Source organism: Lepidochelys kempii, chromosome 15 (assembly GCF_965140285.1).
Source record: "Lepidochelys kempii isolate rLepKem1 chromosome 15, rLepKem1.hap1, whole genome shotgun sequence".
NCBI lineage: Eukaryota > Metazoa > Chordata > Testudines > Cheloniidae > Lepidochelys > Lepidochelys kempii.
The window spans coordinates 924,854-951,604 of record NC_136394.1 but is presented as its reverse complement, the minus strand read 5'-3'; the positions used below and the strand labels follow the sequence as shown (position 1 = coordinate 951,604).

General features: G+C 50.4%; 1 protein-coding gene across 3 annotated transcripts in view; it reads right to left on the bottom strand.

Annotated features, from left to right (window-relative positions):
* The window catches only part of CASTOR1 (cytosolic arginine sensor for mTORC1 subunit 1), a 45,475-nt gene extending 30,176 nt beyond the window's left edge, over positions 1 to 15,299 (bottom strand). The window contains exons 1-3 of one of the 3 annotated variants that reach the window (XM_073313608.1): positions 13,239 to 13,309; positions 5,034 to 5,222; positions 4,666 to 4,900 (exon numbers count right to left, since the gene is read on the bottom strand). In XM_073313608.1, coding sequence (XP_073169709.1) covers positions 4,666 to 4,681 — 16 coding nt within the window. In that variant the 5' untranslated portion in view covers positions 4,682 to 4,900; positions 5,034 to 5,222; positions 13,239 to 13,309. Of the gene's footprint in view, positions 1 to 4,665; positions 4,901 to 5,033; positions 5,223 to 13,238; positions 13,310 to 15,071 lie in introns of those variants that run through there. The other 2 variants (XM_073313607.2, XM_073313610.1) reach the window with 2 other exon arrangements.
* Between the last annotated feature and the right edge of the window lie 11,452 nt (positions 15,300 to 26,751).

Below are 26,751 nucleotides of genomic sequence, written 5' to 3'. Positions count from 1 at the left end.
TCTTCATATGAGGCACGAGCCCTCCCTTCTTGCGCTCTCCTGCTCGTGCTTCCTCCTGGTATCCCACTTACCTCAGGGCTTTGGTCTCTTTCCCCCGGTGAACCTAGTTTAAAGCCCTCCTCACCAGGTTAGCCAGCCTGCTTCCAAAGATGCTCTTCCCTCTCTTCATTAGGTGGAGCCCATCTCTGCCTAGCACTCCTCCTTCTTGGAACACCATCCCCTGGTCAAAGAACCCAAAGCCTTCTCTCCGACACCACCTGCGTAGCCATTCGTTGACTTCCACGATTCGACGGTCTCTACCCTGGTCTTTTCCTTCCACGGGGAGGATGGACGAGAACACCACTTGCGCCTCAAACTCCTTTATCCTTCTTCCCAGAGCCATGTAGTCTGCAGTGATCCGCTCAAGGTCATCTTGGCAGTATCATTGGTGCCCACGTGGAGAAGCAGGAAGGGGCAGCGATCTGAGGACTTTAAGAGTCTCGGCAGGCTCTCAGTCGCATTGTGAATCCTACTTCCTGGAAAGCAGCAGACTTCTCGGTTTTCCCGGTTGGGACGGCAGATAGATGACTCAGTCCCCCTGAGGAGAGATTCCCCGACCACCACCACCCGCCTCCTTCTTTTGGGAGTGGTGGTCATGGAACCCCCATCCCTAGGACAGGGCATCTCATGCCTTCTAATCGGTGAAGTCTCCTTCTGCTCCCTTCCCACAAATGTATCATCTAGTCCACTCTCCGCATTAGTACCTGTGGCGAGAACATGAAAACGGTTTCTCACCTGTATCTGCATTGCTGATACATGGATCCTCCCCTTTCTTCTTCTGGAAGTCACATGCTGCCAAATTTCTTCACCATTCTTCGGTCCCCAATGCACAGCCTGCTCTGATTTAACAACTGTTAAAGTGAAACTTAGCACCGAGACCTGCCTTACCTCAGGTGAGCACAGACCTCCATTAAGCCAGTCCTACATTCATCATTTGGACCAGTGCAGGCTTAGGGTGGCCACTCTCACCTTTCTGGAACACCAGACATTTTTGCAAAGCATGACGCCACACATACTGCATGCAAGATCACACCACCCAGAGGTGCCAATTGGAGGAGCACACCACTTCACTCCCGCCAGCACGACCTTGTATGCAAGGTCACACTGGTGGGGGCAGAGCACACATTCACTAGGGTGTCCCTGGTTCGATTTGGTCTCAGCATCGGATAGGGGACAAGCCCCACAGAAGAACACCGTTCAGCTGATAACCAGATGAATGGCCTCTCCACGCAGACATGAGGATTTACAAAGACAAAGGAACCCTAAAATGTTTCTGACTATGGACCCCCTGGGGTAAGACAACAGTGCGTAACTGTGCAAGAGAAGAGAGCACAAGATTTTATCCATTACGAAGGAGATTCTGCCAGCCGGGGTGTCTCATGAAAGGTAGATCCCAGCTTTCTGGACTGGGCAAGCACTGTCAGAACCAAGCCTTGGGTGACAGATACCTTAGGCCGGAAAATAACTTGATAAGTATAGGTGCTTTATGGTTTTCCTTTACCTGTAACCTTGTTTCCAAACTCTTATATCTGAATCAGTTAAATAAACTTCACTTTGGTTTTACTATAGACCTGTATGAGTGCCTATATGCTAAGGAGAGCGTGGAATGGAGGTGAAATCAGTGAACTGGCGTGCCTCCACGAAGACAGCCGATCAGCGTACATTGCAGGCATCCAGAAGGGACTAGGCACTTGAGTAACAAGGTACACTATGCTAACTGCTAGCCCGCAGAGGGAAAAGGTGGGGCTCACAGAGCCCAGAGCAGAGAGCCCTGTGTTGCAAGCAGCTAATGGCTGGGGAGAGTTCCTCTCATGGGCACAGACAGGGCTCCCTCCTGCTGTAGTAGGGATTTACCCCAGACACCCCAGGTAATCCTGAAAGGTGCCAGAGAGAAAGAAAGCAGGTGAATGCATCGTGATACATGGCATGAGAGAAGCTAAAAAACAGCTGTGTTCCCCAGGCAAAGCAGACAGTCGGTTCTTCAGTTATGATTTCCTCGTTAGCCTCTTTCATCACATACAGGAATTACTGGCATTTGTTTTGTAATAACATCTGGCATTGAAAAGCTCACCACAGTTTCTCTGCTATAATGTTACCTTGTATTTAAGGCTAGCTGTGTAGGAGGGTGTGAATGCAGAGTGATCTTTCCTGAGCCAGGTAACAAGCAAGGTAACTGACATCCTGGTTACTGATCCTGGGTAAGGAGCGGGGCTTGGGTGCTGATTAACTCTTTGGACAGGTCTTCACATACAGTGCTGTGTCCTGTCCGCGTAGTTAATACGCCTCCCCGAGACAGCTCGAGTGACAGAACTCTCCTGTCAACATAGTGCTCTCTCCACGGGGGGTTATGCCTTCTCTAGAACCATGTTGCTCAGGGTGTGGATTTTTCACACCCTGAGCAATGCAGTTATACTGATATAGGTCTGTAGGGCTACTAGCGAAGGCCAAGTCTACAACACTGGGCTCTAGTGACACTTCCCTCCTGCGGGTTACATAACCCACCCCAGCAGAGCGTGGGCATCCACTTCTAGCGGCTTTATCTCAAGCGCCAGAGGTGTATGTTTTGGTATTGAAGGTCCCAGGGTCAAACCCTGACAACCGAAACAAAAGGGTTGTTACAGCAACTTGGCCACACTGCACCTATGTGGCATTTGCCATTCCAGCTCCTTTTAAAGACCTAGCTCAGTGATACTGGGCAGGCTTTATCTACACTGAGACAATCCCCACTAGTAGAATTACTATGTAGCGATGTAGTTATGCCAGTCCTGTGACAGGTATGTGTCATACAGTCACTTCAGTACTTCACACCAGCAGGTCACCTGTGTAAACTGCAAGACATGAGCTCCCCTGATCCATAAACCTGGAAATCCTGGGCGCCCCATCATCTCAGGCATTGGCACCCTGACAGCAGGATTGTCTGGCTATGTAGACTCCCTCCTCAGGCCCTGCGCTACCTGCACTCCCAGCTACCTTCGAGACACCACTGACTTCCTGAGGAAACTTCAATCCATCGGTGATCTTCCTGATAACACCATCCTGGCCACTATGGATGTAGAAGCCCTCTACACCAACATTCCACACAAAGATGGACTACAAGCCGTCAGGAACACTATCCCCGATAATGTCATGGCTAACCTGGTGGCTGAACTTTGTGACTTTGTCCTCACTCACAACTATTTCACACTTGGGGACAATGTATACTGCTGTGGGTACCCGCATGGCGCCACAGTATGCCAACATTTTTATGGCTGACTTAGAACAACGCTTCCTCAGCTCTCGTCCCCTAATGCCCCTACTCTACTTGCGCTATATTGATGACATCATCATCTGGACCCATGGAAAAGAAGCCCTTGAGGAATTCCACCATGATTTCAACAATTTCCTTCCCACCATCAACCTCAGCCTGGTCCAGTCCACACAAGAGATCCACTTCCTGGAAACTACAGTGCTAATAAACAATGGTCACATAAACACCACCCTATACCGGAAACCTACTGACCGCTATTCCTACCTACATGCCTCCAGCTTTCACCCTGACCACGCCACACGATCCACTGTCTACAGCCAAGCTCTTCGATACAACCGCATTTGCTCCAACCCCTCAGACAGAGGCAAACACCTACAAGATCTCTATCAAGCATTCTTACAATTACAATACCCACCTGCAGAAGTGAAGAAACAGATTGATAGAGCCAGAAGAGTTCCCAGAAGTCACCTACTACAGGACAGGCCTAACAAAGAAAATAACAGAACACCACTAGCCGTCACCTTCAGCCCCCAACTAAAACCCCTCCAATGCATTATTAAGGATCTACAACCTATCCTGAAGGATGACCTAACACTCTCACAAATCTTGGGAGACAGGCCAGTCCTTGCCTACAGACAGCCCCGCAACCTGAAGCAAATACTCACCAGCAACCACATACCACACAACAGAACCACTAACCCAGGAACCTATCCTTGCAACGAAGCCCGTTGCCAACTGTGCCCACATATCTATTCAGGGGACACCATCATAGGGCCTAATCACATCAGCCACGCTATCAGAGGCTCGTTCACCTGCACATCCACCAATGTGATATGCCATCATGTGCCAGCAATGCCCCTCTGCCATGTACATTGGTCAAACTGGACAGTCTCTACATAAAAGAATCAATGGACACAAATCAGATGTCAAGAATTATAACATTCATAAACCAGTCGGAGAACACTTCAATCTCTCTGGTCAGGCGATTACAGACATGAAAGTTGCGATATTACAACCGAAAAACTTCAAAACCAGACTCCAGCGAGAGACTGTTGAATTGGAATTAATTTGCAAATTGGATACAATTAACTTAGGTTACCTTGCATAATGACTTAGCCACTCCCAGTCTCTATTCAAGCCTATTTCCCCTTGTTTTTTCCTCCCCTCCTCCCCCCCCCCCCCCCCCGACGTTCTTGTTAAACCCTGGATTTGTGCTGGAAATGGCCCACCTTGATTATCATACACATTTGTAAGGGGAGTGATCACTTTAGATAAGCTATTACCAGCAGGAGAGTAGGGTGTGGGGGGAAAGAAAACCTTTTGTAGTGGTAAACACCCATTTTTTCCATGGTTTGTGTGTATATAAAGATCTTATGTACTTTCCACAGTATGCATCCGATGAAGTGAGCTGTAGCATCCGATGAAGTGAGCTGTAGCTCACGAAAGCTTATGCTCTAATTTTTGTCTCTAAGGTGCCACAAGTCCTCCTTTTCTCTTTGCGAATACAGACTAACACGGCTGCTACTCTGAAACCTGACCCCTGAGGGCTGCCACTGCTGTGATGACATCAGCATAGTTCTCCAATGGTGTGAATGTCTTTGCTGTAGACAGGGCCTAGGTTAAATAGATCACAAAATTCACAGAATCGTCAACAGGGCCAAGTGCTGTGGGAGCTTTAACTGAACATTTCTTGGCTGATTTTAAGCTTTGCAGCCTCCACACTACTAGTGCAGCGTTTGACCTTTACCAGGCATTCTGCTTCTTGCCAACTCTCTTCACCGTGTCCGCATGTGCTGGCTTTACATCACCTCACCAAGGCGCTTTGCTCTGTTGAAGTTACAGCTCAGGAGGAAGAGGGAGCAATTCAGCAGGGTCCAGCATGCTGCTCTCAGATCTATTGTTCTACGTTTCCTGCCCTCCCCAGGGTTATTGTGTCCTATGTATAAACATGTATCAATGAACAATGCATTAAAACCAGCTTTTAACTTCTAACTGGTTGTTACAGTACAACTCACAATAGAGATCTGGCTGTGAAGCTCTTTGTGTTCACAGCCCAAAATGATTTCACTGAATTACTTCCCACCCCCTGCCCTGAAGGGACAGATTCCAAATTGGCCTGAGCGACACAGGGCAGCTCTAAGGTGCCACAAGTCCTCCTTTTCTTTTTGCGAATACAGACTAACACGGCTGCTACTCTGAAACAGGGCAGCTTGTAATGGATTAGAAGCTAAGTGACCACCCGACCCTCAGCTACTATAGAAGGACCAGTGCCACTGATAGATCCACCAGACCCAATCTAGTGCCATGCTGCAGCTGAAAGAAGCAGGGAACTTGAGTTCAGCTTCCAGGCCAGTGACCCTCCTGGGCCAGATCCAACAAGGTAAGACATTCATTTTAGTCTCTGCCAGCCTGTGCTGTCCTGCAACAGGAAGATGCAGGAGTAGGAAGTCAGAAACAGACCCAGATTGGGAAGCACAAATCAGAGGCCTCGTTCTCCAAGCATACATGCACACCAGGTGCAGGAAAGGGCTAGGTTAGCTTTAGGCTGCATCATGCATGTACCTGGCAAGAGTTGTGCAGATATATAGCACACACAATTCCAGTAATACGGTCCCTTCCCAACTCCTCTGACAAGCACTGAGTGAGAGGTAGAAATCCATATATAGGAATGAATTCCCTTCTGCCGCCACCATTTTTTGGAGTGGGAGACAAGGGAACCCTACAAAAGTACACGAAAGGGATTTGGATTTGTGCTTGCTCGTATAATATGCTAACCGAGAAGGAACGGAAGCTTCTCTTTCTGGAGCTAGTTTCACCAGCACAGAACCCATGTGTCGCAGACAGAGGGCCAGTGAAGGGCTCGGCACTGCAGAACAACCCCATCAGGTCAGAGCAGTGGTTTTTAAACTTTTTTTTTGGCGACCCAGCTGAAGAAAATTGTTGATGCCTACTACCCAACAGAGCTGGAGAGGAGGGGTTTGGGGTGTGGGAGGGGCTCAGAGCTGGGGCAGAGGGTTGTGGTGCAGGGGGTCATAGGCGCTGACTCTGTGGGTGCTCTGGGGCTGGAGCACCCATGGGGAAAAATTAGTGTGTGCTCTGCACCCACCGGCAGCCAAGCTTCCCTCACCCCCTGCCCCACCTCCTCCTCCCACTCCCCTGAGTGTGCTGCGTCCCTGCTCCTCCACCCACCTCCCAGTGCCTCCAGCCCCGTGGCCACCAAACAGCTGTTTGGTAGCACGCTCCAGGAGGGAGGGGGAGGAGGCAGGGAAGAGGTGGGGCCGGGGCAGGGATTTGGGGAAGGAGTTAGAATAGGGGCAGGGACGGGGCGGAGTTGGGGTGGGGACTTTGGGGAAGGGGTGGGAAGAGGCAGGGCAGGGGCGGGGCTGCATGGAAGGGGTGGAGTGGGGGCCAAGCACCCATGGAAAGGAGGGGAAGTCGGTGCCTATGGCAGGGGTGAGGGCTGCAGGGTGAGGCCAGGGATGAGGGACTTGGGGTGCAGGAGGGGGCTCCAGGTTTGAGGAGGCTCAGGGCTGGGACAGGGGCTTGGGGTGCGGGAGGGGGTCAGGGCAGGGGGTGCAGGCTCTGGGGTGGGGCAAGGATGAGGGGTTGGGGTGCGGGAGGGGGTCAGGGCAGGGGGTGCAGGCTCTGGGGTGGGGCAAGGATGAGGGGTTTGGGGTGCAGGTGGGGCTCCAGGTTTGGGGGGGGCTCAGGGCTGGGGCAGAGGATTGGGGCATGGGGTTACCTCAGGTGGCTCCAGGTCATCAGGGGTGCTAAGTCAGGCTTTCTGCCTGTCCTGCCACAACAGACCACGCTACGCCCCGGAAGTGGCCAGCAGCAGGTCCGGTTCCCAGGGGCTCTTGCCCGCAGGCACCACCCCCCGAGCTCCCAATGGCCAGGAACTGGCCAATGGGAGTGCAGAGCCGGTGCTTGAGGCGGGGTAGCGTGCAGAGCTGGACCTGTTGCTGGCTGCTCCGCCCCGGCCTAGGAGCTGGACCTGTTGCTGGCTGCTTCCAGGGTGCAGCGCGGTGTTAGAACAGGGAAGGACTAGCCTGCCTTAGCTGGGCAGAACCGCTGACAGGACTCTTAACAGCCCTGTTGGTTGCGCTGACCAGAGGCGCCATGACCCAGTGCCTTACGTGCTGTGACCCAGTACTGGATCGCGACCTGCAGTTTGAAAACTACTGGGTTAGAGTAGGGACAGCCCTGTACTGAATGGCGAATTGATTGCAGTGCGGGAGGTCTAGGCTGGATATTAGGAAAAACTATTTCCCTAGGACGGTGGTGAAGCACTGGGATGGGTTACTTAGGGAAGTGGTGGAATCTCCATCCTTAGAGGTTTTTAAGGTCAGGCTTGACAAAGCCCTGGCTGGGAGGATTTAATTCAAGGTTATCTCAAGTGCTTATATACGAATGCACAAAGCCTTGGAAACAAGCAGGGAGAACTGGAGGTCCTGGTGACGTCAAGGAATTATGACGTGATTGGAATAACAGAGACTTGGTGGGATAACTCACATGACTGGAGTACTGTCATGGATAGTTATAAACTGTTCAGGAAGGACAGGCAGGGCAGAAAAGGTGGGGGAGTAGCACTGCATGTAAGGGAGCAGTATGACTGCTCAGAGCTCTGGTACGAAACTGTAGAAAAACCTGAGTGTCTCTGGATTAAGTTTAGAAGTGTGAGCAACAGGAGTGATGTAGTGGTGGGAGTCTGCTATAGACCACCAGACCAGGGGGATGAGGTAGATGAGGCTTTCTTCCGGCAGCTCACGGAAGCTACTAGATCGCATGCCCCGATTGTCATGGGTGACTTTAATTTTCCTGATATCTGCTGGGAGAGCAATACAGCGGTGCATAGACAATCCAAGAAGTTTTTGGAAAGCGTAGGGAACAATTTCCTGGCGCAAGTGCTAGAGGAGCCAACTGGGGGGGAGCTTTTCTTGACCTGCTGCTCACAAACTGGGTAGAATTAGTGGGGGAAGCAAAAGTGGATGGGAATCTGGGAGGCAGTGACCATGAGTTGGTTGAGTTCAGGATCCTGACGCAGGGAAGAAAGGTAAGCAGCAGGATACGGACCCTGGACTTCAGGAAAGCAGACTTCGACTCCCTCAGGGAACGGATGGCCAGGATCCCCTGGGGGACTAACATGAAGGGGAAAGGAGTCCAGGAGAGCTGGCTGTATTTCAAGGAATCCCTGTTGAGGTTACAGGGACAAACCATCCAGATGAGTCAAAAGAATAGTAAATATGGCAGGCGACCAGCTTGGCTTAATGGTGAAATCCTAGCGGATCTTAAACATAAAGAAGCTTACAAGAAGTGGAAGGTTGGACATATGACCAGGGAAGAGTATAAAAATATTGCTCGGGCATGTAGGAATGAAATCAGGAGGGCCAAATCGCTCCTGGAGCTGCAGCTAGCGAGAGATGTTAAGAGTAACAAGAAGGGTTTCTTCAGGTATGTTGGCAACAAGAAGAAAGCCAAGGAAAGCGTGGGCCCCTTACTGAATGAGGGAGGCAACCTAGTGACAGAGGATGTGGAAAAAGCTAATGTACTCAATGCTTTTTTTGCCTCTGTTTTCACTAACAAGGTCAGCTCCCAGACTGCTGCGCTGGGCATCACAAAATGCGGAAGAGATGGCCAGCCCTCTGTGGAGAAAGAGGTGGTTAGGGACTATTTAGAAAAGCTGGACGTGCACAAGTCCATGGGGCCGGACGAGTTGCATCCGAGAGTGCTGAAGGAATTGGCGGCTGTGATTGCAGAGCCATTGGCCATTATCTTTGAAAACTCATGGCGAACGGGGGAAGTCCCGGATGACTGGAAAAAGGCTAATGTAGTGCCAATCTTTAAAAAAGGGAAGAAGGAGGATCCTGGGAACTGCCTCACCTCAGTCCCTGGAAAAATCATGGAGCAGGTCCTCAAAGAATCAATCCTGAAGCACTTGCATGAGAAGAAGGTGATCAGGAACAGCCAGCATGGATTCACCAAGGGAAGGTCATGCCTGACTAATCTAATCGCCTTTTATGATGAGATTACTGGTTCTGTGGATGAAGGGAAAGCAGTGGATGTATTGTTTCTTGACTTTAGCAAAGCTTTTGACACGGTCTCCCACAGTATTCTTGTCAGCAAGTTAAGGAAGTATGGGCTGGATGAATGCACTATAAGGTGGGTAGAAAGCTGGCTAGATTGTCAGGCTCAACGGGTAGTAATCAATGGCTCCATGTCTAGTTGGCAGCCGGTGTCAAGTGGAGTGCCCCAGGGGTCGGTCCTGGGGCCGGTTTTGTTCAACATCTTCATAAATGATCTGGAGGATGGTGTGGATTGCACTCGCAGCAAATTTGCAGATGATACTAAACTGGGAGGAGTGGTAGATACGCTGGAGGGGAGGGATAGGATACAGAGGGACCTAGACAAATTGGAGGATTGGGCCAAAAGAAATCTGATGAGGTTCAATAAGGATAAGTGCAGGGTCCTGCACTTAGGACGGAAGAATCCAATGCACCGCTACAGACTAGGGGCCGAATGGCTAGGCAGCAGTTCTGCGGAAAAGGACCTAGGGGTGACAGTGGATGAGAAGCTGGATATGAGTCAGCATTGTGCCCTTGTTGCCAAGAAGGCCAATGGCATTTTGGGATGTATAAGTAGGGGCATAGCGAGCAGATCGAGGGACGTGATCGTTCCCCTCTGTTCGACATTGGTGAGGCCTCATCTGGAGTACTGTGTCCAGTTTTAGGCCCCACACTACAAGAAGGATGTGGATAAATTGGAGAGAGTCCAGCGAAGGGCAACAAAAATGATTAGGGGTCTAGAACACATGACTTATTTGGAGAGGCTGAGGGAGCTGGGATTGTTTAGTCTGCAGAAGAAAAGAATGAGGGGGGATTTGATAGCTGCTTTCAACTACCTGAAAGGGGGTTCCAAAGAGGATGGTTCTAGACTATTCTCAATGGTAGCAGATGACAGAACGAGGAGTAATGGTCTCAAGTTGCCGGGGGGGGGGGGGGGGGAGGTTTAGATTGTATCTTAGGAAAAACTTTTTCACTATGAGGGTGGTGAAACACTGGAATGCGTTACCTAGGGAGGTGGTAGAATCTCCTTCCTTAGAGGTTTTTAAGGTCAGGCTTGACAAAGCCCTGGCTGGGATGATTTAACTGGGAATTGGTCCTGCTTCGAGCAGGGGGTTGGACTAGATGACCTCCTGAGGTCTCTTCCAACCCTGATCTTCTAGGAGTCTATGATTAAACCAAATGAGAGACTCCATGGATACAGCTTCAAACTGCACCTTGTTCATTTATTTTATGCAGCCTGTCTGGCATCAAAGGTACAGAACCACCACCATTTACTTTCAGATAGAACGGTTAGTACAAGGAAGAAGGTATTACCCCTAAATCTGTCGTCTCTCTGCTTCATTGAAGACTCCCTGAACTCACCTCCTGCCTGCTAAATTCCCTCTAAGCCAGGGGTCGGCGACCTACGGCACGCGAGCCAATTTTTAATGGCACGCTACTGTCTGTTGGACCCGGGCAGACAGCAGCGTGCCACTAAAAATCCTGCCCGGCCCACTCTTTTCCACCCACCCACTCTCCTTGCAGGGCAGGCAAGCTTCCCCCTCCCCCCGCCTCTTCCCCCAGCGTGCTGGGTTCCTGCCCCTCCTTCTCCCCCTCCCTGTGGCCGATCAGCTTCGCTACCAGCGGGAGAGGTAAAAGCGGAGCTGCAGCGCGCTCTCTGCTCCTGGGACCTTGGGGAAGGGGGTGGAATCAGGGCATATCCCCTCCAGCCCCCGCCATGAGCCACTCAGGGCATGGGGGCTGGGAGCACCCCCACAACCCCAGCCCACACCCCCAGCCCTCTGCCCTGATCCCTGAACCCCCCAGCCCTCACCCCTGCACCCTCCTCACACATACCCAGCCCCCCCACACCCCATGCCCTGACTCTAGCACCCCCCACAGTCTCACCCCCACTGTGAGCACCAAATGGGAGCTCCTGCACCCCCCCCCATTCCTACCTGCACCCCTCGCACCAAATGGGAGCTGCCCAGGTAAGTGCTCCACACCCAAACCTCCTGCCCCAACCCTGACCCCCTCCCTCATTCTAGCTCCTGGCCAGACCCTGCACCCCAACCTGCTCCTTCACCCCCAGCCCTGTGCACTCCCACCCCCATCTCAGTGCAGAGAGAGGAAGAGAACGGGCTAGAACCAGGGAGAAGGTAGGTACACACTCTGTGTGGACAGGGCCAGGACTCCAGACCGTCAGTGGGCTGAGTGGCTCGTCCCGGCCGCCGGCCCCGCTGAGCCCCACCCCAGAGCCCGCACCCCCAACCAGAGCCCTCACCCCCCCACACCCCAATCTTCTGCCCCAGCCGAGCCCCCGTCCCACGCTCCGATCCCCTTGGCCCCACTCCCACCACATGAAATTTTGTTATGTGCACCAATATAGAGGTGATGTGTCACACGACACCTCCATATTGGTGCACATAACAAAATTCATTCTGCACATGGGCAGGAAAAATTAGAGGGAACACTGCTTCCCTGGCTTAATGCTACAGTTTTAAAGAAACAATACATACTCTTCCAGCCTTATCTATATTGTTTCATTATGCTGTAGGAATTTGGAATAGTAAGTAAGTCTTAGCAAAAGTCTACAAGCAGCAACAACTCAAGCAACCAGAGATTATTTTCACTCGAGTTCTGCTGTATGCCAGGGTGATGGATTCTTCCTAAAAGTGGAGGAGCAATGAAGCCCTCCCCACCCCCGTGAGGCCCTGCCCCCCCAGCCAAGCGGAAGCTGGAGCTGGGCCAGGAAGGACAGGCCCCTCCACCTGCCTGGGGTGGGAGGGTCTGGGAGCAGACCCTGGCAGTGTCCCTGTCCCCAGGGGTCCCCCGCCCAGGGCAGGGGGAGGTTCTGTGTCTCCCCACAGCTGCCTACATGGCTCTTACCCCAACCCGGCTCCAACTTCCGGTGTGGGCAGGGCCTCAGGGGCCAAAACACCACAGGCAGGCCATGGTAAGAGCCACCAGGGAGCCATGAACCCTCTACCTGCCCTGCGTGGGGGGACCTAGGGAGCAGGGACATGAGCCAAGGGCTGCTCTCATGACCCCCACCGCAGGCAGGTGGAGGGTCCATGGCTCCCCACAGCTGCCTGGGCTGCTCTTACGCAGGCCAGGCACCAACTTCCAGCCTGGCTCTGGGGCAGGGCCTCGGGGGGAAGAGGAGGGGCAGGAGGCTGGGCCCATGACAAAAAGTGGACAGGCCAGGCCTATCCCCCCCCACCCCCGTTCCGGCATCCCTGCTGTACACTGCACCCTCTGTAAAGCATTAAGTTGCTGCACCTTCTTGTCTACAGAAGTACGCTCGGCACGACCACCTCATAGCACGTCCCCGGCCCCTCTAGGCCAGCGGGCAAGGTCCCATGGTGAACGTGACATCAGCAGCACCCCGCAGGCTGGGAAGGTGCTGAGCAGGAGCCACATCTCCAGAAGTAGAACCCCACCCGATGTGGAAAAGCCCCACCCTCACATACCCAGGTGATGAGGGGCATTCACGCTCACTACACTAAAGCTGATTGATATTTGCATTTCCTCTTTAAATAGCAAAGCGCACCTAGCACGCAAAACGCTAACAAGCCGTCATCCAGTATTAACACGTACAGACAGCTACCGGGCCCCCAATGCACATCGACATGAGCATTCGTAACATGGACCGAGGCAAACACATTATACTGACAGACCCGTACACTAAGCCCACAGCCAGCGACAGAAATGGGGCTCTACAGAAAAATCTGCCCCGCGTCCTGCAGTTGCCCTCTTATGTAGGGTTTTCAAAGCAGCAAAGAGAAACAATGGGCCTGAACATCATTTGAATGGCAATGAAACAGGAAGCATGCGAATGCCAGAGCTGGGGGAAAGCATTGTGTCTCCATGAATTACAGCCTTAGCATGAGAGAGTGATTACACCATACCTTTAAAGCCTTCTTCATCCAGCATAAGGGTGTAGTCCTCGGGAGTCTCCGTCAAGCTGAAGAATTTGCACCTACCAACACATAATTGCATGTAATGCGCACACTGAAAGATTCTGCAGTCCTGGTTCACTTGCCACAGGCCAAGCAATTCCTCTCAGGTGAGGATAATTAAGGTACTTTTCCATGGACCTGTATGCCTTGCCCACCATTTCCCTGCTGCAAACTGGAAGGAACCGTCTATACTACACAGCAGTAGCCCAACAGGATTAGAAACATCGTGTTTCACAACAGCGCTTAGACAGGATCTCAGTTTCCTTCCATCCCATCAGGTTTAGTACTGCAAGATTACTGGCTTTGATAAAGATGCATCCAGTCTTTGAGGAGGGAGATCCAGGCTATAGCATGTCTTTATAAACCCCTCCTCATTATTATCTACAGCAGGACTTGGAAGCATTAGCACTGTTCTAGCAAGAATCAGGGTCAAACATGGCTGTAACTAACGTGACTTGACTGATCTCTGGCAAACAGCAATGCCCACAGAGAGCACCACATCCAGGGGCAGCTGGGATGCTTCGGTGGACTTGGGGTGAGAGGGAATGGTTTTAAAGAGCACACCTGAATTCAGAAGCATACTTCTCAGTGAAGAGAAGACAAGCAGCAGCAGAGTTAAGTGTTCTCATGAAGGGAGCCAGGGCTCTCTGAGCCTGGGGCAATTTCATTCACAGATACGCAAAAGATGGACCTGGGTTTTGTAGGCATATTAGGACAGGGAAATTTCCCCAGCTGCTGAATCACAAGGAAGTTTGATGCAAGCCAGAGAAGCAACAAGCGTGGCAGCAAACAGCTGCCCACTGCCAACATTCACTTGTGTTAGGAGTGAGCAATAGACCCAACTTGGAGTGAGCACAAAGCGGACTTATCCATGATTGTGTGTGAAAGTCTCAGGTAAGTGTGTCTGGCACGCACAGCCTACCAGCTTCCAAAGAGGCTATGCATTTTTGCACAGGTTAAAGTTCTATTTACATCAGTACTCATTACGCGAAGTTCCAGAGCACCAGCCTGTGAACAAGAACGTGCAAAGAGCGATCGAGCACAAGAGTGTGCATAGTTGTAAAAGCACCTTGTATTAGGAGACCAAAAAAAGCTTCTCATACTCACACTTCTAACATGTGTGCCTACCCTGGGAATGTGGGAGAAAGAAAATGTCTGAAATTTCATAGTCTCCATCTTAAAGGAAGCCAGGACTCCCTTCACCCTGGCCCAGTTTCAGCTTATCATAGAAGCAGCCTACCAAAGCAAGGAACTCCGCACATCCAGGCTGCTGGGCACTGCATCCCACCTCACCCTGCAAGCAAGGCAGCCATCCTCCTGTAAACTGCCCCAACCCGACCCACTATCGATGCCTGCCCACCTCAATCCTGGCCCCCATCTAGCTAACGCTCATCCACCCGGGATCCCGCAATTAGCTCGCTCCCACCACAATCAGAAAGAGGGCACGGGGCACCCAGAGGGAGGATTGAGGGTCTCCATCTCGCCCCATGTCCTGACTCACTGGGGGCGCCCTGCTTGCCACCCCAAATTAACCAACCCCCCGACCCCTCTCCACGCCAGCATCTCCCCCAACAGCATCTCCCCCTGAGCCCACCACGTGCCGCAGACCAAGGGCTCTCACAGCCCCGCCGCCCAGAGGCCTCTGCCCACGCCCAGGGACGCTGCCGCTTGGGAAGGGAGCGAGAGCCGAGCCCGGGGCACGGGCTCTCCATCAGCCGCCCCAGCCCGGCCGCCCCTCCGACCCCCGCGCGGGGCAGCGCAGCGCAGCCCCCGGCCCGGTACCTGCTGCGGCGGGGCAGCAGTAGCAGCTTGAGGAGCGGGTGGGTGTAGAGCCAGAGGCCGCGGCGGGCGAGGCTCAGCACCCGCACGCGGTGCTCCAGGATCTGCAGGTCCATGGCGGAGCCGCTCCGGAGCGGGCGCGGGCGAGGCCGCCTCTCCGCGCGGCTATAAACGGGCCGCCCCGCCGGGAGGAGCCCGGGGCCCGGATCCTCCCCCGACCCGGGGCCGCGCCCAGCTGCGAGCCGCGCCGCGCCGCGCCGCGCCGCCCGCGGGACCGGCCCGGCTCCGGCCCAGGGGGTCTGGGGCTGAGCCCGGGCGCTGGAAACTGGCGCCCAGCGCCGTAGCCAGCAGCCACTCCCAAACGAGCGCCACGCCTGTTCCCAGCCCGGACCCGGACTCGGGGAGCCCGGAACCCGCCGCTTCCTAATGCCCGCCCGACGCAGACCCGACCCGCAGGCTCCCAGAGCCACTGCCCCGAGCCCCGCGCTCCTTCCTCTCCTGCTCCCTGCAGCCCGGCCGCCTGAGCCGCCAGACAGGCGCAATAAAGTGTACTTTCAGCTTGCAGTTCCAACATGCCGGCTGCCGCAGTGGCTGAAGCTCAGCCATGGGGCTCTGGGGGACTGGAGAGCAGCCTCCTTTTCCCCTTTAAATGTGCAGTATTATGCCTGCACCCTGGGCCGACTCCTGCTCTAATGGGCTCCACACACATGACCAGATTTCAGAGTAGCAGCCCTGTTAGTCTGTATTCGCAAAAAGAAAAGGAGGACGTGGGGCACCTTAGAGACTAACCAATGTATTTCAGCATGAGCTTTCCTGAGGTGAAGTGAGCTGTAGCTCACCGAAGCTTATACTCAAATAAATTGGCTAGTCTCTAAGGTGCCACAAGTCCTCCTTTTCTTCTCACTTAAAAACTACTTGCTTACAAAATCAGAGATAAAATACAGACGTGTCACAGCCACACTATTACTGAAAAATTGCTTGCTTTCTCATTTAACCATATCATTATAAAATAAATCAATGGGAATATAAATACTCTACTTACATTCCAGTGTACAGTCTATAGAGCAGTATAAACAAGTCGTTGTATGAAATTTTAGTTTGTACTGACTTCGCTAATGCTTTTTATGTAGCCTGTTGTAAAACTAGGCAAATATCTAGATCACAGAAACATAGACTCTCAGGGTTGGAAGGGACCTCAGGAGGTCATCTAGTCCAACCCCCTGCTCAAAGCAGGACCAACACCCACTAAATCATCCCAGCCAGGGCTTTGTCAAGTTGGGCCTTAAAAACCTCCAAGGATGGAGATTCCACCACATCCCTAGGTAACCCATTCCAGTTCTTCACCACCATCCTAGTGAAAAATTTTTTCCTAATATCCAACCTAAACTTCCCCCACTGCAACTTGAGACCATTAGTCCTTGTTCTGTCATCTGCTACCACTGAGAACAGTCTAGATCCATCCTCTTTGGAACCCCCTTTCAGGGAGCTGAAAGCAGCTATCAAATCCCCCGTCATTCTTTTCTTCCGCAGACTAAACAATCCCAGTTCCCTCAACCTCTCCTCATAAGTCATGAGCTCCAGCCCCCTAATCATTTTTGTTGCCCTCCACTGGACATTTTCCAGTTTTTCCACATCCTTCTTGTGGTGTGGGGCCCAAAGCTGAACACAGTACTGCAGATGAGGCCTCACCAGTGCCAAATAGAGGGGAATGATCACATCCCTCGATCTGCTGGCAAGGGTCCTACTTATACAGGCCAAAATGCCATTAGCCTTCTTGGCAACAAGGGCACGCTGTTGACTCATATCCAGCTTCTCGTCCACTGTCACCCCTAGGTCCTTTTCTGCAGAACTGCTGCCGAGCCATTCAGTCCCTAGTCTGTAGTAGTGAATGGGATTCTTCCATCCTAAGTGCAGGACTCTGCACTTGTCCTTGTTGAACCTCATCAGATTTCTTTTGGCCCAATCCTCCAATTTGTCTAGGTCCCTCTGTATCCTATCCCTCCCCTCCAGCGTATCTACCACTCCTCCCAGTTTAGTGTCATCTGCAAACTTGCTGAGGGTGCAATCCACACCATCCTCCAGATCATTAATGAAGATACTGAACAAAACTGGCCCCAGGACTGACCCTTGGGGCACTCTGCTTCACACTGGCTGCCAACTAGGCATGGAGCCATTGATTGCTAGCCATTGAACCTGACGATCTAGACAGCTTTCTATCCACCTTAGTGTCCATTCATCCAGCCCATACTTCTTTAACTTAGTGGTAAGAATACTGTGGGAGACCGTATCAAAAGCTTTGCTAAAGTCAAGGAACAACACGTCCACTGCTTTCCCTTCATCCACAGAGCCAGTTATCTCATCATAGAAGGCAATTAGATTAGTCAGGCATGACTTGTGCTTGGTAAATCCATGCTGACTGTTCCTGATTACTTTCCTCTCCTCGAAGTGCTTCAAAATTGATTGCTTGAGGACCTGCTTCATGATTTTTCCAAAGACTGAGGTGAGGCTGACTGGCCTGTAGTTCCCAGGATCCTCCTTCCCTTTTTGAAAGATGGACACTATATTAGCCTTTTTCCAGTCATCCAGGACCTCCCCTGATCGCCATGAGTTTTCAAAGATGAATTGATGAGTTGATGTACCCTCTGGAAGAAATCTGTGTACCCCCAGGGGTTCACATACCCCTGGTTGAGAACCACTGTAAGTGTAGCCCACCCACGCAGTGCTCATTGTAGAATTGGGGCCTTGTCCTATATTGTGGCCTTCAGTGTATCTCATTTGCAGGACATGCAACACAACTAATAGGTTTCCCAAGTTGTCAACTGTCCTGGGAAACTGGCCAGGATACCAAGGCACTGAGATTGGCCCAGTCAAACTAGTACTGTTGGCCAGTACGTGGAGCCCAGACCTGTTTCTGAAATGTGCAGGAATCCTCTGGTCTCTTGACATTGCTGCAGGAATCTGATCTCTTTATATTTCAACTGTGCGGCCTGAACATTGAACGAATGAATGTTTTATTTGTATTTAATTTCTTAGGTATTTTGGTGGAGAGGGAATGGGGTTTGAAGGAAAACCAAGAAAAAAATCTCCATATCAATTCCAACAGGCCTCAACTGGACTTACTGCTCAGTGGCAGCTTGTCTTGCTCAGAAACCACTCAATGCAACTGGCTCAAAATTATATATATATAAAAAAACCCAACTAAAAAAACCCCACCCAATCATCACATTAGTGTGGAGCCCAAGCATGGAAAATTTCAACCCCCCAAAAAATTGTGTTGATACCAGTCAGCTCTGTGTTCTTGAGGAAGGAGGGTGCAGAATGCAGCCTGTCTGACTCATGAAAGACACCCTGCTCCCCCAGCCTCTGTTTAAACCAAAACCCATCAGAGAAAAAAACTTGCAGAGAGCAGTGAAGGGTGTTGGGAGACACACCCTAGACCCCTCCTGACAGGGGTGACAAGTTTAAGACATTTCCATTAGCAAACAGAATGAAGAATAGAGACAACTCCCCTAGCCTCATCTGCATGAAAGATGGGACAGGGAGACATCTCACTTTGCATACAGAATGGAGAAGGGAGAACTGCACTGAACTCTGGGACCAGAAAAGCAGGGAAGCACAGCAAGATGGGGGACCTCTGCTCCAGATGTTAATGAACCCATGCCTGCACACACCCAACTCAGCAATTATCAGACCAATTTTAGTAATAAATCCTTGATTGATATCCAAAATACTGAAGCAGCCTAGTTGCATTGTGAGCTCCCTGGAAGAAAACCATAGCCAAGAGTGATCAACTCCTATTGTCTAGCCTAAAAAAAACCCTTGAGTAATCAGTTTACCTATAAACAAATCTAGTGTTCTCCCTTGAACTGTTGTATTTTCTCTACAAAAATCCCTACTCACCCTCCAGTCAGTGTTCTGATGCTTAGATCCAAACTCTGCATCAGTTCCACTGGGACTCCATCTTCTCCTGACTGATCAGGCTGGGGGCTCTGCCTGTCTCCTGCCCTCAGGACCCTGAGCAACCACCGTCACCTGGGAACCCTGACCAGTTCAAGCCTCCTGGAGTGCATGAGATCCCCCTCTTTGTCTCTCTGTTTTCCTTTCCACCTCAGGTATTAACCTTTAATATTGTAACTGTTATGTTGGGTTAGCCCTCCTCGGGTAGTTATCACTATTATTCAATACATAACTTTTATGGTTAAGCTGGTTGCCTCTCTCTCTCTCTCTGAACTCTATTCTTTTGTGTTTTTAGCTTCCCCCATTTACTCTGCAGCAACGTTTCTTTTACCTAAGCTAAAGGTCCCTGTAGTGCCCAAAAATCCTGTGGGGTTTGCTCATCAAGTGGGTTACTGCCAGTACAATTGTAACGTGAAAGTGGGAGAGGGACGTGTTAAACCTGTGGCACGTGGGTGGGGCGGGCAGCTGAAAGTGCTGCTCGACCCAGCCGATTGACTACAGGGACAGATAAGGGGGTCAGATGGAGAGAGCTGATAGACCCGGTCCGCTCAGACTTGCTCTGTTCGTGTGGGTGTGTACGTTCATCTGGTTCTAGGGCTGGAGGAACCCAGCCCTGGGGAACCGAGGTCCTGCTGGACAGCCCCATTGGCAGGGGACTTGCAGAAGGAAGGAGTAGAGCTCCATAGGAACACACAAGTGACATAAGCAGAACGTTAATAGAATTACTGAATCTCCCCCCCCCCGCCCCCGAAGAAGGGTAACCCGAATAAATGAGCATACCCCAAAGTAATGGGCACATCTGGTAACAGTGTGGAAAGCTACAAGCAGCTATTGGCAGGAAGTCATAGCAAAAACCATTGTGCACCTTATCTTAGATGATTGTTACCCACCAAAGTTATAATTCCAGTTAATCCAGGTTTTAGTTAATCATTGACAGAAATACAAGTTAATTAACAAATGATAAACAGAAGCAGCTGGGCAATAATGGGGCTGACCCCATGGAGCTCCTTACAAGATAGAACTGGTGGGAAATTTTTCAATCAGATTTTGTTGGAAAATACACTTTTGTCAAAAATGATTTGTGTGTGTTGAAACGTATCAGGGTAGAGAGCTTCCCTGTGCTAGAATAGTGACTAGCCAGGTGGTTAGGCCACTTACCTGCAATGTGGGAAAACCCAAGTTCCAGACCTTGCTCCCACTCAGGCAGAATAGGCACTAGAATCTGGGTGTCCTACATGCCAGGTGAGTGTCCTAACCACTATGAGTAGAGTCAAACTCTCCTGTTGGAACTGTTTCCCTGAATAACTCAATACTCACTCATGGGGTTGGTTGGTTGTTGTATGGGAATGTTGTGAAGGATAAAAGTATAACTGGGGTCACAAAAGAATTTGATGTGTTCATGGAGGCTATGTCCATCAATGGCTATTATCCAAGATGGTCAGGGCCACCATCCTATGCTCTAGGTGTCCCTAAACCTCTGACTACCAGAAGCTAGGATTGGACGATGGGATGGATCACTCGATAACTGCCTTTTTCTGTTCATTCCCTCTAAAGCAGCTGGCCATTGTCGGAAGACAGGATACTGGGCTAGATGACCATTGGTCTGACCCAGTGTGGCCATTCCTATGTTGAAAGGTTGCATTCTGATGGGGTATTAAAACAAATTCCAAAACCTCAGTTTTTTTTTCACAAAGCCAATGGGTTTGCCCTTGGTTTCAAAGAGAGCAGTCCAGATCCTTGTTATACAGCTAAAAACCACTCATCATTCTAAGCTCCCTCATGGGCACGTGTCCCTCCTTTTGTGATGTGGCCTGGCGGTTAAGGCACACCTGGCCAGTGGCTCAGATATGGGCTCAGTTCTTGCTGCTGCCCTAGACTTCCTTTATGATTCTAGGAAGACTCTATGTACTCCATCTGTAAAATAGGGAGCATCACACTCCCTTCTCCCATTTTTTATTTGTCTTATCTCGTTAGATTGTAAGCTTTTCATGGCAGAGACTGCCTCTCCCCATATGTATGTAAAAGGCCTAGGACAACTGACCTCACCTGGAATTTCTGGCTGCTACTGGCATACACATACCTCATTAAAATGAGTCTCTGTTCCTGTGACTGGGCAGTCTTCTCCACACTTTGGACCACCTCAAACATCCTGAACATCTACACATTTGCAAGTAGCACCATGGTATTTATTGAGTCCCTTCCACCAGTTCAGTCTTGTGCAGCGCACTCTCCAGGGAGGGGGAGGAAAAGATCTCCTCATCCTGAAATCCTTTTTCATCTGCCAGCCTTTCCCTTGCACTTCCATTCTGTCCTTTAACTGTTCCCAGCTGATGGGTTGATTGCTCATCAACCCCACACCTAATAGGCCACTGAGAACCCATCTCCCAAATAAGTCCACTCCAGGGCAGGGGATAGCTGGGTCAGCACTAAGCTCCTAGTACTCTGTCATGTTCCAGTCTTCAAACCCCCAAATCTCTAAAAGCATGCCCATACTGCTGCCAATGAAATAAACGGAGCTTAAAGATGACAACAGATATATCATATTACAGCCGCCCTGACATAAAACTGTTGCTTAACTCTAAAAAAGTATCAAATATTTTACAAACTGTTGAAAGCAATGGAGAAAAAATTCAGACATACAAAACACTGTGTTGAAGTATGTATGTCTGAATTTTCAAACTTCTACAGTAAACCACTCTTTGGCTACCAGGGGCCAAAAAAATCACGAGGATCTGTTTTTTTCCACTGTGAGTGGAAAATTTGAGTACTTGCCACATAAACCCGTGTGATCCTACATTTTATAATACGCACTCACATCAATCAGAAACACATTCGAACCAATAGCTTCTTCAATTAAAAGATGGGGGCTGTCAGAATAGGGTTTATAATGGAACATTAGTCACAATCTCAGCTTGGTGTTATGACTTCCCTTTGTATGGGATGTGGTTAGCTAGTGGCTGTTGCAGAGCTGGCCAAGTGGCTGAGCTGTCCTTTAACTCAAGTGGCAGAGGTCTACATTTTTGCAGCTGTGCCCTGTAATTCTGTTCCCAGCTCTCTTTGTGCGTGTGATTTATTACCCAGTAAATGTGCGCTTGCTCTGCAGATGTGAGTTCTGCTGGGCTTTAATAAGCATTGCTTCCATGCTGGTTGTGCAACATCCTTGCAGAACCTCTCTATTCATGATTTTATCTTCCCACTTCATATGCCTGCTAAATGCCTTGAAGGTTGCTATTGATGGAATGCTTCCAGTTCAGTGACAGGCCAGTGAAAATTTCTCTGTGTTTCATAGCTCGAGTTCACTGGACAGTGACAGTCCAATGGAGTTTGGCCTTTTTGGTGAGTCTGTGCTGATTCCCGAACCAGTATTATAAGTTGTTGTATGTAGAACATGCCTGACAAGTCAGCTAGAAATTAGACTCAATTCACTGCCTGGCCTAGGGAAGGGTAAAGCCCCTCACCAGTCACAGTTGAATTTGGGGGTCTGTAAGTAATCAGAGCCTCAGAATATGTGGATTGAGGTATGAAAAATGTATCATGGAAATAATAGGGATTATTATTATTTTATACCATCCACACATATACTAGGGCTCTGATCCAGCAAAGCACATAGGCATATGCTTCTACTTTAGTCTCAGTGAATTTCAATGGGACTATTTACATACTTCAGGTGTTTAATTTCTTTGCTGAATTGTGGCTTAGGTGCTTTATAGACTCCACGGAGGAGGTAGGTTCTGGCTTCAAAGAATTTACAATCCAAATAATAGAGAGACAAGGTGGGGGAGGTAATATCTTTTATTGGACCAACTTCTGTTGGTGAGAGAAACAAGCGTCCACCTTCCACACAGCTCTTCTTCAGGCCTGAGCCTGGGAAAGGTACTCAGGAAACCTACATAGCTAAATACAAGGTGGAACCGATTGTTTAGCATAAGTAGTTTACACGTATTTCAAGGGACCATTCAAGTGAACGGTTTCAGTGTTAGTCTGTATCCTCAAAAAGAAAAGGAGGACGTGTGGCACCTTAGAGACTAACAAATTTATTTGAGCATAAGCTTTTGTGAGCAACAGCTCACTTCATCAGATGCATAGAATGGAACATATAGTAAAAAGAGATATATACAAGTGAAGTAGCCTGTTAATACCCCTCCAGTCATGGAGGGGGAGGTAGCTGCAGGGGTTGTTAGTAGTGGGTTACAGGTTGTTGTAATAAGCCATAAATCCAGTGTGTCTACTTAGTCCCTGATTTTTAGTGTCTAGCAAAGTTATGAATTTAAGCGCCCAGGCTTGTCTTTTGAAAGTACTGTGCAGATTTTCTTTGAGCACGAGGACTGATAGGTCAGCTATAGAATGATCGCTTTGTGGAAAGTGTTCACCCATAGGTGATACAGTGGTTTTGTCTTTTATCATTTTTCTGTGTGAGTTCATTCAAGAGTTTAGTGATTGTCTGGTTTAGTGCACTGGATGAGGTTAGGGTTAAATCCACCACACTGGATTTATAGTTTATTAATCTATAATCCCCCAGCAAGCACCCCCAAGTAGCTTCCCCCCTTACCATTGGAGAGGTGTTAACCTGGAATGGTCCCATGAAACATGTGTTAGCTACTTATGCTAATCAATCTGTTCCACCAGCTATGACACTCTCCTTTCCCAGACCTGACCCGGAAGAAGAGCTCTGTGTAAACTCAAAAGCTCGTCTCTCTCACCAACAGAAATTGGTCCAATAAAAGATATTACCTCCCCTTCCCCTCTTGTCTCTCTAATTTCCTGGGACCATCATGGCTACCACAAAATTGAATCCAAATAACAGAGACCCTGGTATATAAACTCCCCGAGAGAGGGCCTGGGCCGAGGGAGGGCACCCGTTACAGGAAGGAGACAGTGAGCTCATTCAGTTTTGGCTACACATTTTAAATGTGTCTCGGTGGTTCAGCTTGTGGGGACTGACTTACTAAAAGTGCAGACACACTCATTCTTTGTAGGTACTTCTGCACATGACACCAAATATAAACAGCATCCAAAGAATGGGCAGAGAAGAGTGGAGATCTGCCCAGACTTGTTCATTCAGAGATGGGTCCAAAGCAAAACCATGCCTGGTTCCCCCTGGCTTTTATTAATGTGGGTGCACCTGTCTCCCACCTACATCCACAAACCAGTCACAGATGCTTCACTGACCACCAGCCAGCTCGCTGAGGGCTGTGCTCAGAGGCCACCTTCTGCACTGGGTCCCATTCAAAACCCAGCCAGATGAAGAGGCGCTCACTCACCTTCTAGCCAAGTGGTTAGCCCACTTACCGGGGATGGGGGACGGCCAGGTTCAATTCCCCACTTTGATAAGGGAGCTCTGTAGCAGAATATCCCACAGCAGTGGTTAGCCCACTCTCTGGAGAGGTGGGAGACCCCTGGTCAAATCCTTTCTCCCCCTGTGGCATAGCAGGGGGAATTGAACCCGGCTCTCCCACATCCCAGTCAAGTGCTAAACACCAGGCTCAAAGTTAGAAGGTCACAGCTGGCTTGTGCTCCAATGGCATAAGGTGCCTAATCCTAAAGAGGGTTCCCACCTTCAGAATCGCAGGCTGCCCAGCTCCATGAGAGGGGTGGGGCTTTGCACACACCTCTCTGGTTGGCATCTCCTACTGGCTAGCTTAGGCAGCTCCCCGCCTAGGGTGCAGGGGTTTGTGAATTGCAGTTCCAGGTGCCTTGCTCACCCCATTCATTGTGTAGGGACTCAGGGACCTGACTCAGGCTTTGAGAATCGCAGTGAGTTTTCCAGGTGCCTAACCCCTTTTGAGCATTCAGCCCTAAATCCCCCCAGGCTTTACTTTATGGCCCATTCCTAGCCAATCATTAACTACCCATTACAGGATCACACCGAGGTAGGTTACTAGTGGGTTATTCATGTTCCTAGTGGCTCAGTCTCACAGCAGGCCAGAAACCTGGATCCACTCCCCATCCTGAGCCCTCCCATTCCCGCAGAGCAATGGGTACATCATACTTTCCAGTGGTGTCTGGGCAGCGTTCAGAATCAGGTGCCTCTTGAGTCCCAATAATAATGACCCATGGCCTCGGACACAGACTCTTGTCAACTCATTAATTCCCTTCAGGCTTTGCCTCATGCCCTTTTCCTAGCCAATCATTAACTACCCAGTAAAGGATCACACCAGGGTACATTACTAGTGGGTTACTCATTAGGTCTACAGTATTTATCCAGGTGGACTTATGCCTTCCTATTAACTTCTCGCTTTCTGGCTACTGCCATGACAGCACATTCCTTTAGCACGGAGATCCAGTCAGGAAGGAGGGGTTACTGAGTTAGGAGTCTTGTGGAACAAAAAGGGGAATCAGGCCTGGGGATCTGGGAGTAGAGGGGCTGCTGAATAATTGGGGCTCAGCGTGGGGGCCTGTTCAGAGTGAGCCTAAAGTAGTATAAGTGACTTACCATCAATCAAACATAGTCCCCACCCCCTGACTCCTCAGGCTCTGCCCACCTGTCACCCTAAGGCCCACTGGGTGTATTACTTCTGGGGTCAAGACGGACACATGACCAGAAACAAAGGGTGTTATGTGACCCCTTTAAGAACTCCACCCACCGCCCTCTATCAGTCAGGATAGGTTTTGTCCCCCGGTAGGACCACCCCAAGAGGAGGAGATTTGACCATACAGGGGGTGTTCCAGGGTGGGGTGAGCTGTCTGGAAGTGGGACATGTGACCCCTCTAAGAACTCCTCCCACCACCCTCGACCAATCAGGATGGGTTTCAGCCGCAGAGGACCTCCCCGAGAGCAGATTTGACCAATCAGGGAGTTCTGGTGACCTGCCCAGAAGAGGGTTGTGTGACCCCTCTAAGAGCTCTCCCTACCACCCTCTACCAATCAGAGCTCAGCACCACCCCCAAAAGTCCCAGCGCCACGCGGAAGAGGCCGTTTTGTTCCAAGAACACATGTTTTAGAAATCATGGTGAGAGGAAACATGGACTCCTTCACCATCCCCGTGAGAGCTTTGGACTTTGTTTTAGCTCCGAGGGCCTTCGACCGCCCCGGAGAAAGCTCTACATCTGTGACAGTTCCGAGGAGGAGGAGGGAGTGGCCAAGGGGAGCCCTTTGGCCCAGCCATTGATGGGTATGCCAGAACCTGACCCCGCAACCCAACCGCTCGTGAGGAAGACCGACAAGCATGATGGCCTCTCGTTTTCCACCCCATGGAGGAAGGCGACCACAGCTCCTGGGAGTCACCAGTGGACAAGGTGAACGGAAAAGATATCACTCAGGTAAATTAATGATTAAGAAGTGATGGTCGAGAATGGGGTGTAATGGGGTTAGGAAACAACCCAGGGCTGCGTAAATCTAAAAACAAGCAGTGGGAGCTTACAGTTGTTTCTTTTCTGAAAATCTCTCGACAGCTCAACGATGCCTTTGTAGAGGACCCGGAGGCCCTGGACAGCATTGCATCAGACAACGAAGATGAACCGGGCCCGTCCTGTTTTTGCTCAACGCCAGTACAAATCACTGATGAGGACGCCGAGGATGACAGCTACGCAGATTTAAGGAGGAGGCTTGGCATAGAACTGATTGAGCCAGTGCCACGTCGTGAGCATAAGAAAGTCATGCGGTCTATTGTACGTGTTGCTGTTTATGCTGTCCTTAATCACTGCCTTAGGGAAAAGCTTTTTGAAGATTGTGAGGGCTGATATAAACGGAGGATATAAACTGCAAGCTCTGGGAACTGTGCGCTGA